Source organism: Crocodylus porosus, unplaced genomic scaffold (genome assembly GCF_001723895.1).
Source record: "Crocodylus porosus isolate Cpor-Errol unplaced genomic scaffold, CroPor_comp1, whole genome shotgun sequence".
NCBI lineage: Eukaryota > Metazoa > Chordata > Crocodylia > Crocodylidae > Crocodylus > Crocodylus porosus.
In genome coordinates this window covers 4,427,744-4,442,667 of record NW_017728945.1, presented here as the reverse complement: position 1 = coordinate 4,442,667, position 14,924 = coordinate 4,427,744, and the positions used below count along the sequence as shown (strand labels likewise).

General features: G+C 51.1%; 1 protein-coding gene across 1 annotated transcript in view; it reads left to right on the top strand.

Moving 5' to 3' along the window:
* FBN3 (fibrillin 3) overlaps positions 1–14,924 on the top strand; it is an 87,884-nt gene that overhangs the window by 28,736 nt on the left and 44,224 nt on the right. The window contains exons 15-27 of the mRNA XM_019550669.1: positions 3,929–4,156; positions 4,299–4,424; positions 4,943–5,071; positions 8,214–8,339; positions 9,175–9,300; positions 9,828–9,950; positions 10,541–10,666; positions 10,817–10,942; positions 12,017–12,139; positions 12,469–12,591; positions 13,313–13,438; positions 14,051–14,173; positions 14,627–14,749. Coding sequence (XP_019406214.1) covers positions 3,929–4,156; positions 4,299–4,424; positions 4,943–5,071; positions 8,214–8,339; positions 9,175–9,300; positions 9,828–9,950; positions 10,541–10,666; positions 10,817–10,942; positions 12,017–12,139; positions 12,469–12,591; positions 13,313–13,438; positions 14,051–14,173; positions 14,627–14,749 — 1,728 coding nt within the window. The remainder of the gene's footprint in view (positions 1–3,928; positions 4,157–4,298; positions 4,425–4,942; positions 5,072–8,213; positions 8,340–9,174; positions 9,301–9,827; positions 9,951–10,540; positions 10,667–10,816; positions 10,943–12,016; positions 12,140–12,468; positions 12,592–13,312; positions 13,439–14,050; positions 14,174–14,626; positions 14,750–14,924) is intronic.

The following is a 14,924-nucleotide window of genomic DNA, read 5'->3' as shown; positions in this document are numbered from 1 at the left end:
GGACATAAGGAAGAATTTCTTTACTGTCTGAGCCCCCAAGGTCTGGAACAGCCTGCCATCTCTTTGGGCAGGAGGCTGGACTCGATGATCTCCCGAGGTCCCTTCCAGCCCTGATGTCTATGAAATCTATGAAACAAGAGGAAGATCAGGGGACGTGTGGGTCCCTTACTGAATGGGGGAGGCAACCTAGTAACATAGGATGCAGAAAAAGCTGAAGTGCTCAATGCATTTTCACCTCAGTCTTCACAAACAAGGTCTGCTTGTCTACATACAAGGACTACTGCACCTGGTAGCACTGTTTAGGGAGGAGGTGAGCAGCCCTCAGTGGTGAAAGAACAGGTTAGGGACTATTTAGAAAAGTTGGACATGTACAAGTCCATTGGGCTGGATGCAATGCATCCAAGGGTGCTGAGGGAGTTGGCTGATGTGATTGCAGAGCCACGGGCCATTATCTTTGAAAACTCCTGGTGATTGGGGGAGGTCCTGGATGATTTGAAAAGGGGAAATACAGTACCCGTCTTTCAGAAAGAGAAGGAGGAGGATCCAGGGAATTACAGACCAGTCAGTCTCACCTCAGTCCCTGGCAAAAGCATGGAGCAGGTCCTCAAAGAATCCATTTCTAAGCACTTGGAGATGAATGTAGTGATTAAGGACAGTCAGCATGGATTCACCAAGGGCAAGTCATGCCTGACCAACCCGATTGTCTTCTCTGATGAGGTGACTGGCTCTGTGGATGTGGGAAAAGCAGGAGACAGGGTTACTAGAGGACAGCAAGGGTTTTGATACCATCTCCCACAGCATTCTTGCAAGCAAGCTGAGGTAGCGTGGGTTGGATGAATGGACTGTTGGATGGTAGGAAGCTGGATGGATTGTCAGGCTCAATGGGTAGTAATCAATAGCTCAATGTCTGGCTGGTTGCCAATATCAAGTGGAGTATCTCAGGGTCAGTCCTGGGGCTGGTTTTGTTCAATATCTTCATTACCAATCTGGAAGATGGGATGGATTGCTTCCTCCGCAAGTTTGTGGATGACGCCAAGCTGGGGGAGTTGTAAATACACTGGAGGGTAGGGCTGGGATAGAGAGAGACCTAGACAAATTGGGGGGTTGGGCCAAAAGAAATTTCATGAGGTTCAGAAAGGACCAGTGCAAAGTCCTGCGCTTAGGACAGAACAATCCCATGCACCAGTACAGGCTGGGGGCTGACTGCTGGGCAGCAGCTCTGCAGAAAAGGACCTGGGGGTTACAGTGGACAATAGGTTGGATATGAGTCAGCAGTGTGACTTGTTGCCAAGAAGGCTAACAGCATACTGGGCTGCTAATGCAGGGGCAAGGCTGGTACTTGCTGCAATGTATGCTGTTCTCTGTTAAGCCAAGCTGGTCCTACTAATGTAGGAGCTTTGCCAGCTGGTCAAGGGAAATAGTTATTCTGATCTATTCAGCACTAGTGAGGCCACATCTAGAGTCCTGTGTTCAGTTTTGGGCCCCACACTATAGAAAGGATGTGGATAAGTTGGAGAGTCCAGCAGAGAGCAATGAAAATGGTTCGGGGCTGGGGCACACAATGTATGAGAGGCTGAGGGAACTGGGTTGATTTAGTCTGCAGAAGAGAAGACTCAGGGGTGATTTGATAGCAGCCTTTAATTCGTGTGGTTCCAGAGAGGATGGAGCTGGACTGTTCTCAGAGGTGACAGATAGCAGAACAAGGACCAATGGGCATTTTTACACATGCAAGCACCGTAATGCCAGGCGCTTTTCAAAGCGCCTGGCACTGTGACCCTTACAATTGTATAAGCAGCAAAATTCACATCAGTGCTGAGAAAATAGCAGCAGCATGCTTTTGAGCTAAAATGCATCAAAGGTGCTTTAGTTCAAAAGCGCACTGCTGCCATTTCCTGTGCGCTGGCATACATTTCGCCGCTTATACAACTGCTAGCAATGCAGCGCAGCGCGTGTCAGCTCACGTGCAGAGGATCTGAAGTGGTGGATCTCCAGCATGTCGTGGGACCAAAAAGTATGTCTATAAATGTTCAGTGGTCTCAAGTTACAGAAAGAGAGGTTTAAGTTGGATATTAGGAAAAGCTTTCTTATGAGGACGTTGGTGAAGCAATGCAACAGGTTATCTAGAGAGGTGAAGGTTTTTAAGGTCTGGCTGGGATGACCTAGTTGGGGATGGTCCTGCTTTGAGCAGAGGGGTGGACCAGATGATCTCCTGAGGTCCCTTGCAACCCTAAGTTTCTATAATTCTCTGATTACAGTGCGTAACAACTAATATGCACATTCTGTATAAATAAATTTGTCCATTATGTCAGTTGTAGACAGTCATGAAGAGAAACAATCTGTGCCTGGTCCTTTGTGATTGCAGAGAGCAGTATTTCCTTCACCTGACCCTCCCCAGGTCTCTCAGGTGTCTCATGGGATTCTCGAGAGACAGGAAGATGGCATGTCCAAGCTGGAGGCAAGTTTGTCACAGTTGAGCCACAGAGCTGGGCAAGTGAGAAACTGGAAACCAGACTGGGGTGCCCAGGCAGGCTTTTCTGCATCCAAGGACCAATGCCAACTGGTCCTTGCCTGCCAAGCATCCCAGCTGGCAGTTGAGAGCGCAGTGCACACAGCAGGCTGAGAGCAGGTCAGGGTCTCAGTTCCCAGCTGGGGGAATCAGCACTGAAGTCTGGAGTAGTGCTGCTTTGTCCCAGCTGAGCCCAGCAGGGGCAAGGCTGGTACTTGCTGCAATGTATGCTAGCTAGCTAACCTCCCAGAGGCATGACTAATAAGGTTTGCATCCTGGGCCCTTTGCATGCAGGTCCTCTCTGCATGCCGCCATGCAGCTTGCTCCAGTGCATTGTCCTTCTCTGCCTGCTCTATGCATTTCTCTGTACCCCCTCTGCAGCACCCAAGCACCTGCTGCCTCCCTAGCCATCCCTGACCAGTGGGAACCTGAGGGTCCCTCTAGAGCTGCACACAGTATAGGGGAACCATAAGGGGGCATGAGAAATGCTGCCTATGGGCACAAACCAACAGGAGGAGGGGACCTGGGGACATCTCCTTCAAGTCAAGGCCTGCAGACTTAGGGCCCACTCGTTACACTGCTGTGACCTCACTTCAGGCCAGTGATCTGGCCCTGCACATTTCCTCTTGGAAACAGAGGCACGTCAGGGCACTTCCACCTGGTGGCAGGGTGGTATACCACCCCTAAAAGGATCTCCTAGCACCCAGCTGAGACTCAGTGGGGTAGGGCATTAGTATCACACTACAGCCATGGGGCCACTGACCTTGTCTAACAGCCACTGTGGCAGGTACTGGCTGCTCCCTGGGCAGCCAGCTTCTGTTTGAGGAAGCACAGGATGGGCGATACAGGGTCTTTGGCTCACCTGTCTAGGGACAGATCCTGTTTTAAGGGGCACAAGCAGGACCCAGCTGTTCCAAGGGAACCAGGACACCAAAAAAAAGTCCTCTAGTGAAGAATCTTGAAAGCAGCAGTTCTCTGCCATCCATCCTAACTGGGATAATGAAGGGACGCTTCCACCACGACATGGCATGGCCTCCTCGCCCTTATTTATTATAAACCTCTTTTATGAGGAGAGGACCAGCTGTCTGGCCTGGACACCTACCCCTAAATTTCTTGCTGCCTTCCATCATTTTCTCTCTTCTCTGGAGCATTGACTGTTCCATTCCCTTCTGCAGAGGGCCAGCCCAGGGACAGGTCATAGCACAGCAAGACAGGAGTAGAGGGGGACCGGACTTTGGTAGGGATGTGAAGTAAGGAGCTCACTGTCTTCTGTCAGCCCACTGAAGTACAGGTAGAGATCCCTGGAAGGGTCCCACCAGTGTGAGATTTACTGTAGAACTGCCCCAAATAATAGAGGAGTCCCAGGTGGCCTTCGTCTGGTATTAGGCACTGAAGTGAGTCTCAGGTCTGTTGTCTCCCCAGATGTGCGTGTAGAGCAGTGCTACATGAAGTGGGATGAGGATGAGTGCAATGAGCCCCTGCCTGGGAAGTACCGGATGGACGTATGCTGCTGTTCTGTGGGCTCAGCCTGGGGCATTGACTGTGAAGAATGTCCCAGAGTTGGCACCAGTGAGTACAAGGCCATCTGCCCAAGGGGGCCAGGCTTTGCCAACAGAGGAGATGTGCTCTCAGGCAGACCCTTCTACAAAGGTAAGAGAACAATTGATCTCTCTGGGTGCCAGTTTGTTCTTTGCTGCAGACGTGCTCGCAGGACCCAGCCCCTGACCTGGGAGTCTGTAGCTGAGAGTCATCAGGGAAGCCTCCTTACTGACGATGTGCCTGCTTTCCACAGATGTGAATGAGTGCAAGGTCTTCTCTGGTCTCTGCACTCATGGGACTTGTCGAAACACAATTGGCAGCTTCAGATGTATCTGTGGCAATGGCTTTGCTTTGGACGCTGAGGAGAGAAACTGCACAGGTAAGGGAGAAGAGCCCTTTCCCTCCTTCTCCAGTACCTGTTCTGGCCTCCAGGCCACTCTGCTGGGAGGGGTGAGTTGTGCTGCCTGCCTTTTGTCTGTAGTGATGCTGGGGAAGCACACTGTCAGCTTCATGTTCAGAGCGCAAGAGACCCTGAACAGACAGGTTGTCCTCAGGATTTACCAGAGTCTAGGGGCAAGACTCCACATTGGGAGACCTCCTAGGGCACAAGCAGAAGCCCTGAAGAGCTCTTTTCAGCTCTCCCTCTTGCTCTCCTTTTTGCAGTAATCTGCGTCTGCACAGAAGGCAGCTCATATGATATGTCTGACCCCAGGCAAGCCATCTCCAGCAGCCATTACAAGTCTATCCAGACCCAGGGGCTCATTCCCTCATTCAGGCATCAGCCACAGCCGAGACCCTAATTCCCCCTGTCTAAGTCTAGTACACAGCAATGCCTGCAACTTGTCCTGGAGCTCAGGTGTTTGCTGTGTTTTCAGACTGAGACTCTTTTTCCTACAGATATCGATGAGTGTCGCATCTCACCAGACCTGTGTGGCCATGGCACCTGCATCAACACACCAGGCAGCTTTGAATGCGAGTGCTTCGAGGGCTATGAGAGCGGGTTCATGATGATGAAGAACTGCATGGGTAAGACAAAATTCCTGGCAGGGCAAGGACTCTGCCAACCACCAGGAGGTGATGAGGCAGTATCATCCCTTCCACCACTTCAGCACCCAGCCCTGGGCCCGGGCATGAAAGGGCACTACAGACCACATTCACATCTGCCTGTCTAATTAGCTAGCTTCCTGGGTTTTTATGCAGTGCTGTGCTACTGCAGCTGAGCACCAGTGACTCCTTGAAACTTCTGCTTGCAAATTACTTACAGGATTGGGACCTTGTGGGTTTTTGTTGGGTTTTTTTTTGGTTTTGGTTTTGGGGTTTTTTGCTTCTAAGGAGGCTGTGGTGAGTCTCCTGTCCATTAGGCTCCACTGGCAGAAGCACTGTGGTACTCTGGCCACCCCTCCATGAACTGGGCTATACAGTAGTCCTGGCATTGTGGAAGGGGAGCACAGGGTGCACCAAGACTCCCTTACATAGGAGATTTGGATAGTCACTTTTTTTCCCAGGTGAGTGACTCTCCAAAGAGCCCTCAGCATGAAGCAGGGTTAAGACCAGTCTCCTGGGTCCCAGTGCCAAGCCTCTGGCAGAATGAGTATGGCTCCCTTTCCTCGTACCCTCCCTTTATCACTCATCTCTCCCATGAAGAAGGGAGAGTGCCAAGCAATGGGGCCTAACCAGCCCGCTGTTCCTACTGGCCATGGTCACATAGGCAGTCTGTCCTGGCTGCAGCTGGCTCTGCTGTGGAGAGCACTGCTGAAACTATGTCAGGAGCTTAGTGTGGACAGAAAGGCGAAGAGCAGGGAGCGTCCAGAGAGTGAGATCACCCATGGGAAAGAGCTTGGCTCATCATCCCCATTGTAGTCAGCACTCAGGCACTCAGTTCTCCCTCCCTGAAATTGCAGAATTAGTCCCACATTTTAATCATTCCCACCCGGCATTTTTGGAGGAAAGGAGAAACATCTTTCCCACACCTGGAAAATCTCAGGCTGGGATTTGTCCAGGACCCTCTGTGAAGAGATGATGTGAAGCTCAGTGGCGCTGCACTGGATTCTGGGATCTGTTGGACACACGGCACTGCAGGACTCTCCAAGGATGAGAAGGCTTCTCGGAGGCAAGCAAGGAGCCAATAAGCAGAGAGCCTTGACCTGCTTGTGTCTAGGGCGGTACATGTCTCAGCAGAAGCCTTACTTGGCTAAACTTCCCATCTATCCCAGGCATTTCTGCTGAGAAGAAACTATTTCTCCCATCTGAGACAAGGTCGTGTTTAAGCAAATGCCTTTTTTCATGGCAGCAGTGAGACTCTTCTCAAAATCTCCTTAAGATGCAAGGCCAATCCTCCATACTAGCTGGTGCTTGGGAGCCTGTCTGTGCTGTGGGATTCGTAATTGTCCTTGCAGTCATGGCCTCGGGGGAAACGGCTCCCAGGCTGTTCTCAGAGTCAAGCCTTCCTACCAGACGGGTATTTCACTCCCCTTTCTCTGCCCCACCCACTGAGTCTTAACAGCTTTCAAAGGGATTAATGCAAAACTGCACCATCCCCTGCTCAGAGCTTCACTGTCAGCTTCACAAAACACATTCACACCAGCCCAGCGAGAAGGCTGAGGGACCAGTTCTCTGCTCAGGTCAGGGGTGTATCCTGCAGTCTGTGCAACTGCTGCTCCCCTATGTGGCACCGTCCACCACAAAGAATAGCTGTGGTATTCAACCTTTTTAACCTCAAGGCTCCCTCCATAACGTCTCTGAATTTAGCAGCACCCCAGTGGAGAATCAGTGAGCTGGAATCTAAATTCAGACAAGTTATGGAGGGGGGCCTTGAGAGCCACTCATCGAGCTGGTACCAGGTCATGGCAATGGGGGCAAAACCTGACCCCACCTTGCCCTCTTCTTCCCATCGTTTTCCCTTTCCTGACCACCTCCCCCGCCCCTCCAACCCCATCTGTAGCTGAAGGGGCAAGAGTAGCTCCTGCCATCAAAGCTGCTCAACCAGGTCTTACACACCAGCAACTATAGCTATATGCCCCTGCAGCCTCTCCCATAGGCCCAAGAGTAGGGGCGGGGAGTGGGATAAGGGCTGAAAAGCATGGCTACAGATCCCTACATCCACCTGTCCACCCACCCAATGACAGACTGTGCTGCTCACAGCACTGGGGCCACTAGCACTGGAGCTATGCGGAGAGAGGGGAGGGAGGAAGCACAACAACAGCAGTTCCCAAAGGAGCAGCTACAGGCACTGCTGGTCTGTGGGAGGCAGGGGCAGCATGGGGCACAGGACAGAGAGAGGAGAGAACTTGTGTTCTTGTATTGGGGCCAGGTACCATAGCACCTTTAAAGCGATCTCACAGCACCCCAGGGTGCTGCAGCAGCCCAGCTGAGAATCACTGGTATAGAAAGAGTCTGGATCCCAGTCTAATCCCTATGGAAATCAGTGGGAGGATCAGGCTGAGATGTCAGGAGGCTGGTGCATGTACTGCATTCTCTGCACTGATCTTTGTGTCCTGCCACAAGCAATGAGGGCCTGTGGGCACGGTGTCACTCTGCCATCCAAGACAAGTGCGCGTTGGAGATTCTGGTTGGTGACAGCACTGCTGTAAGTCTCTGCAGTGCGTTGCAGCCCTCCTGCGGCACTTCCCAAGTGCCAGCTAAGCCATTTAGCAGGGCCTGCGCACTGTGAATCGCTCGTGTGGCCATTCTGCATAAAGGCTACTGCTAGTGTATCTCAGCTAATGTGTTTGTTCTGCTGACGCAGCTCAAGCATTGACTAGAAGGGCTGGGCACAGATGTGTGCAGCATTTAGTTTGGAATTCCAGCAAAACTTGGCTCGACCCCAAATCTTCCTTGTTCAGCGCTCCAGCTAAGGAGAGGAGTTTTGTGAGTGGGTATGCAACGAGGCCTGTGCAAAGCATGGGAGTCAGGAGCCAAAGGTCTCCCTGCAAAATGGGACCTTCCACTCCATGAATGAGTGGAAATTCACTCCAGATTCCTAACATGGCCTCTTCTAGGTTCTCAGATGTGTTGCTGTTTATCTTCTGATAGCATGGGCAAATTTGTAAGGCGAATGTCTGCCTGGTTTCGGTGGTGCTTTTGGGATGATGGTCCTTGGTGTTACTGTAATGCATTACATGGAAACAGCAGCTGAAATGTAGCGTTGACTGAGTCCTTGTCTCTGCAGATATTGATGAGTGTGAGCGGGACCCCTTGCTCTGCCGCGGTGGGATCTGCGTCAACAATGAGGGCAGCTTTGAATGCATCTGCCCCCCAGGCCATGAGCTAACCGCTGAAGGCAATGCCTGCGTAGGTGAGCTGATAGAATAGATCTGGGCATGACTGTAGGAGGTCCTCCTCATTCACCATTAGCAACCACAGGAGAGCCTGTGACCTGAGCCAGTTCACCAGAGATTTGTACCCCTGCCATGTACTACCGTCTGTGTGCTTAATCCTTAGCCCACACTGGGTACATTATACTCCCACTCGGGTCACTGGGGAATTGAGGATACTCTGCATTGCAAGGATTGGGCCCAAGGATCTGGTCACTCCCAGAGCTTCCTTTTATTTACCTGCTGTCCCTAAGGCTTGATTGAGAGGGCAGTGAGTAAGGGATGGTATCCTGACTGCCTAGGTGACAGCACTGTGAGCAGAGAGGGTAAGCTAGGAAGAGGTCTGTGAGCAAAGGTTAATCAAGCTGATGCTGTACAGAGCTACAGCAGGGATCTGATAGAGGTCTAGCCATCAGGATTAGGATCCTCCGGTTCTAATTGTTTGGAAGTTTAAATAGTACCTAGCGCTTTGACAGGAATGTTAATTGGGAGGAGCTGCAAACTGGAGAGCGCAGGGAAGTGCCCTGTAGGAATACAGGGAGAGCTGAGACATGACAACCTGGGAGCTACAGGTGGGCAGACATGAGGGACTGGCCTAGTTCCTCCGCTCCTTGGGGAGCTGTTGGAGAAGAGCAAAGGAAGAAGGCCAGGAACTTGGGTAAGTTTGCAAAAAGGGGTGGGGCAGGCAGGTCTGGGAGTACAGGGACACCACTGGAGTAATTATTAACAAGCTGAAGTTCTCTTCAGCAGCACCGAGGGATGGGTTATACCCAAGCAGTGCCCTGTACACTGATTAATCCTTTTTCTCTAACCCAGATATCAATGAATGCTCTCTCAGTGATAACCTGTGCCGCAATGGGCGCTGTGTCAATGTCATCGGCACATACCAGTGCGCATGTGACTCGGGCTTTCAGGCCACTCCAGACAGGCAGGGCTGTGTTGGTGAGTCCCCCTGCTTTACTTTCAGTGATGTACCCAGAAGTAACTGAGCTCGATTCAGGAGTCTGTGGCCAGTATGTGAAAGAAGGCAGCGATGGTGATCACAATAATACCTTCAGCCTTAGCTACTAATAAATCACCCAGTTGGAGCCAGAACAAAATGGTATAAATAAGTACCCCATTCAGGAGGGAGATGGGATGGGTATCTTCCCTTGGGCAGGACAGTCACTGGGAGTGAATTCCAGTAAAGCATTTATTAGCACTTGATGGTGTCCTGTGAAATGCAGTGTAAAGCAGCCAATGGGAATGAAGAAAGCATTTCCTCTTCAGGGCCTTGGGGCTCCTGTGAGTCGTGTCCCCTGAAGCCCACCAGGCAGGTATTATCTACCTGCATAGCTGCTTTCTGAGCCTGAGTGTTTTCTCCTGTGCAGCTAGCCATGTGCTGGCACACACCGTGTTCAGCCACTTCTGCCTGTGAGGTATGTTCCCCAGCTCTGGGAAGTGACTGACAAAGGGTTGTTTTAATGCAGATATTGATGAGTGCACCATCATGAATGGCGGCTGTGATACACACTGTGCCAATTCAGAGGGTAGCTACCAGTGCAGCTGCAGTGAGGGCTACGCACTGATGCCAGATAAGAGGTCGTGTACAGGTGAGTGGACAACGTGGCTGCCTGTTGGTGATGGCACAGAGGCTGTAGAGGAGTTTCAGGATTCACTACTGCCTCCTGTTATTCTAGAGTGATTTCCTGTGGCTTGGAAGGCAACATCTTTATGCCTTGTCTTGAGGGATCATGAACAGCACATAGGGACATCCAACTCATGCTACTGTCAGCACATAGCCATTTACACTGATGAGCAACCCTGCCTCACACAGGCCTCACTTTCAGCCCTGTGTTCACACTGATATAGTGTTGTCCCACACATGGGATGAGCACTTCTACCTCCCCATGGGTCATCAAGTGTGCAGCCGGAGCCCAGCATTCAGCCACTGCTTTTGATGTCTTGCCATTTGCAACGTTTGCTTCCCCCGTGACATCTCCTCATGGGTTACAGCCTCCCCCATGGACACAGATACCGACCGGCCTGCACATGGGCCCTCTGGCTCAGTGACATATGCAGCAATCTCCTATACCTAATGAACTACTGAGTATGCTCCCACACTGGACTACCAGAGCTTTTCTCCTCCACCGATGTAGTATATGTGCTAGGACAGGGGCACCCTTCCTTTCTCCCTCTGCAGATATCGATGAATGTGAGGATAACCCGGACATCTGTGATGGGGGCCAGTGTACCAACATCCCTGGGGAATACCGCTGTCTCTGCTTCGATGGCTTCATGGCTTCATTAGACATGAAAACATGTATTGGTGAGAATGACCCTCCCTCATGTCCATGGGCAAGCTCCATCACTGAACTGTAGTGCCAAGCCAGTGTCCAGTGGAGAGAGAAACTGCAACCCAGACCTGGGGCACTAACACTGGGGTGGAGCAGAGTACTAAACTGTTCTTTTTATGCAGATGTGAATGAGTGCGACCTCAATCCCAACATCTGCCTTCATGGGGAATGTGAAAACACCAAGGGCTCCTTCATCTGCCACTGCCAGCTTGGCTACTTCGTCAAGAAGGGAACCACTGGTTGCACAGGTAGTATCTGGGAATGGCCAGCATACGGCAGTCAATGAGGGTCCAAAGTAAAGTCGTGAGACAAGGAATCAAGAGCAGGAGGGTCAGGAAACTGAGATCTGTGAGGCACCGAGATGTGAGTAGCCACCAAGATAGTCACAAGTCAGAGGGGTTAGCAGGAAGCTGGCATTCAGACTGAAGTCGTTAGCCAGGGCATCTGAGGAAAGCGGCTGTAGCTGTAAGGAACAAGGACATGGACAGCTGCTGAACTAAAGCTACAAGGCAGGGGACAGTTTTCAGAAGACAGGGCTCTGAACTGAAGTGAGAAGGAAGGCTCCCACAGTCAGGGACCAGAAACTAGGAGCTAGACTTGGATTCAAACAAGGCTTAGGAGCTAGGAGCCACACAAAGAAGCATCTCTCCTGTTGAGTAGCCTAAGGAATACTAAGAGGTCATCTGCTTATATCCAAGCAGATACGCATGTAGGTATCTGGAGTCAGCTAGGCAGTCAGGCCCATTATGGTAATCAAAGCCAGCTTGGGCATTAGAGTCTGCCTGCTGCCATGGCTCCTGGCAGGTAGACATGGGCTGCACCTAGGAGCAAAGGACCCAGGCAGTGTTGAAGGACCACTGTCTGGGCCTGAAAGCATCAGCCAGCTAGAGAGACACCATCCAAGTACTCAGATGTTTTGCTTGGCTAGTCCTGCTGGAAGTATTTCCCTGTAAGAGTGCAGGGATTGGCGAGGTACTAAACCAAGGAGATTGCTCACCTTTTGTTCTTACCAGAAATTTGGATCCTGTTAATTTATTACTAACAACATAACAGCCTGTTTTCTGTCACCCCAATCCATCCCAAAGGGTCCCAGAGACTTACCTCTCAATAGGCCTTGTCTATCCCTGTAAGCACCCTGGAGATCAATCTTGTGTGAGCATAGACCCTTCCTAAGGGACTCAAAGAAGCAAACTCCTAGTTCAGCCTGGTCCATACCCATGAACACAAGAGTCCAGTGTTCAGGCTGATACCAGCCCATAGGCTTCCCCTCCCTTCTCAAGGAAACCTGGATGTGTCAGGACTGACACTCTTCCTTTATGCAGATATCGATGAGTGTGAAATTGGAGCCCACAACTGTGACATGCATGCCTCATGCATCAATGTACCTGGGAGCTTCAAGTGCAAGTGCCGCACAGGCTGGCTTGGAGATGGTCTGAAATGCAATGGTAAGTTCCAGCCAAGGTGTGGAGGAGACTTCATGTTCCCTAGCCACTTGCACTTGGGGGTTCTACGGGCTTATACATGCAGTTACAGTTTTCCAAGTGCATGTATGTTCACACATACAACATATGCATGCCTGCACATGTACGTCAGTGTTTCATGGGTCATACAGGTGTCCATGTACTGTAGCATCTTCCTAGATGTTTCCACTTACCAGTAAGGGATGTATTACTGGGAATTATGATGCACAGCCCAGGCTTTCCAAGGTCCAGACCATAACATACAGGCAAAGCTGCAAGTAGAAACTCTCTAACTGGGTTTTTTGCTCCCCCAGACTTGGATGAATGTGCCACTGAAGAACACAAGTGCAACCTGAATGCCAACTGTGTGAACACACCAGGCTCCTACCGCTGTGCATGCCGAGAGGGCTTCAACGGGGATGGCTTTTCCTGCTCAGGTATGGAACGCAGCCTCAGGTTTTCAAACAGCAAGAGCAAGGCCAGGATGCTCCATTCCAGGTCTGCCTCACTCCTCTACAGCTGTAGAAATTGTCTCACCATTGTCTGGCTAAGGCTGCCTTTGTCTGGTATCAGAGTTATGAAAAAGAGACTTCCTCCATCCACCCCATTCTCTAAGAGGCAAACACATCTGTGATTGTCAGGTGTATTCCCTAAGACCAATCCAGCCTGCTGGTTACCTGGGAGATCTCTCAATTCAGCCCTCTCGATTACCTGTAGGGTCCTCTCGTCTCAGCCTATTCAGTTAAACTTAGTATTCTCTCCATCCCAGCCTGCTCAGGTAGTCATGGGATCACACAGTCCCTGTACTCTTGGTTATCTGTTGGGTCCTATCAAAATAGGTCTTCTACCCCAAGAGCATATCGCGAGGTTTTTCAAGACCTGCAAGACCTGATACAATATGCATGGAGATGTAGCATCTGATATGGGACCAGGAGCCCTTTCAAAACAAGTACCTGCATCAGGTCCCTCTTCAAAAGTCATAAGGAAAAAACCCAAGAGCCTCCATCCTGTTTCTGCAGGGCTGTCTCTCCCAAATGCCCTTGATTCTGGGGAACAGGCATAAGCTAGAGGTGCATGGGCATTTTCTGGGGTGGGTGGGTGAGAGCTGTGGCCTTTCCAACAATGTTGAATGCATCTCATACTCAAATCCCCTCCCAGATGTGGATGAATGTGCCGACAATGTGAACCTCTGTGAGAATGGGCAGTGCCTGAATGCGCCAGGAGGCTACCGCTGTGAATGTGAGATGGGCTTCAACCCCACAGAGGACAGCAAGGCTTGCCAAGGTAAGAGCTCAGAGTCTTGTAGCACAAGGCTTCTTCTGCCATCCCCTAGGAGATCCAGGGCCTCCACACACAGCTGCTACCTGGAGCTGGGCACTAATCCTCTGGTGCCAAGGGAGAGGTGTAAGGCTCTAGAGTTGTCACATTCACTGTCTCAGAGGGGAGCCTGAGTTTGATACCATGGTATGTAGAAGATCAAGGGAGTCTCTTCAAAAAGTACCAGGGCCAGAACGCAGCCCTGCCTCATGAGCATGGGCTGACATTTTCCTGACCTCACAGCCCCTCTCATCCATTACTCATGACAATGGGAGCGCTGCAGCAGGTTTCAGCCAGCCATTTTCCTCTGGCCCCATGGTTGTCTGCTTCAGATTAGCAATTTCCAGGTGAGTCTGTGACTTCTGCAGACCCCAGGGGTCCTAAGACAGGAGCCAGGCCATTGCTTGATGAGCGGATGAACTCTCCATAGTTCTCAGAAAAAGGTGCCATCTGAAAACTGCTGAGCTAAGCCCCTGCTTCCATATCCAGCATCAGCAAATGATGGAGCTGGTCACGTAGTGTATGGGGTGCATGCAGACTAGACCCAGAATTGTTCTCAGTCCTCTCTTTCTTTTACAGACATTGATGAATGCACCTTCCAGAACATTTGTGTCTTTGGGACCTGCCAGAACCTTCCAGGGATGTTTCGCTGTGCCTGTGACGATGGCTACGAGCTAGATCGGAGCGGAGGCAACTGCACAGGTAGCTGGGGTTCCCAGAGGATAAGGCAGGAAACTGCTGTGGGGGAACCCATTTGCAACTAGTGCCAAGAGTCACCGGCAGTGGTGAGGCCGGCCCTAGGTTGGCCAGGGAAAGGCTCTGGCAGATGGAGCTAAGAGTTGTTAAGGATGCATAGTTTCAGTTGGCGGGGCTTTGTCTGAATGGCTCTGTGTGACTGACAAACTTCAGTCAGCTGGCGGTAATCCAGATGTGCGGGACTGAGTGTGGCATCTGAGCCCTAGAGGCACCAGGAGAAGGCCGAGACTTTCTCTGGAAGGGCAGTTTCCCATCACATGAGAGTCCTTAGAGTGCCCCCCCCAATCATGTAGGTACGTGGAGAGGCAGTCCATGTATGTACACAGCTTCAGGACATAGCTGAGTTTTCCACAGTGACCAGTGACTGCTCCTGATTACAAGTCTTCCCTCTCCCTTCAGATATCAATGAGTGTGCAGACCCTGTGAACTGCATCAATGGTCTGTGTGTCAACACCCCAGGCAGCTACTTGTGCAACTGCCCCCAGGACTTTGAGCTGAACCCTACTGGTGTAGGATGTGTGGGTGAGTGCAACCCTGTCCGTACTCCTTAGCCCTTACTCCAAGTCCAAGCCAGCTGTTCCAGACCCAAGCAGCACTGGTGCTGGCCATTGCTACATACAGGGATCAACAGTACAGAAAGTCACCGGCTCTGGAAAAAGTTTCTCTCTACCCCCAGGTGCTTCATGGTTGATTCATA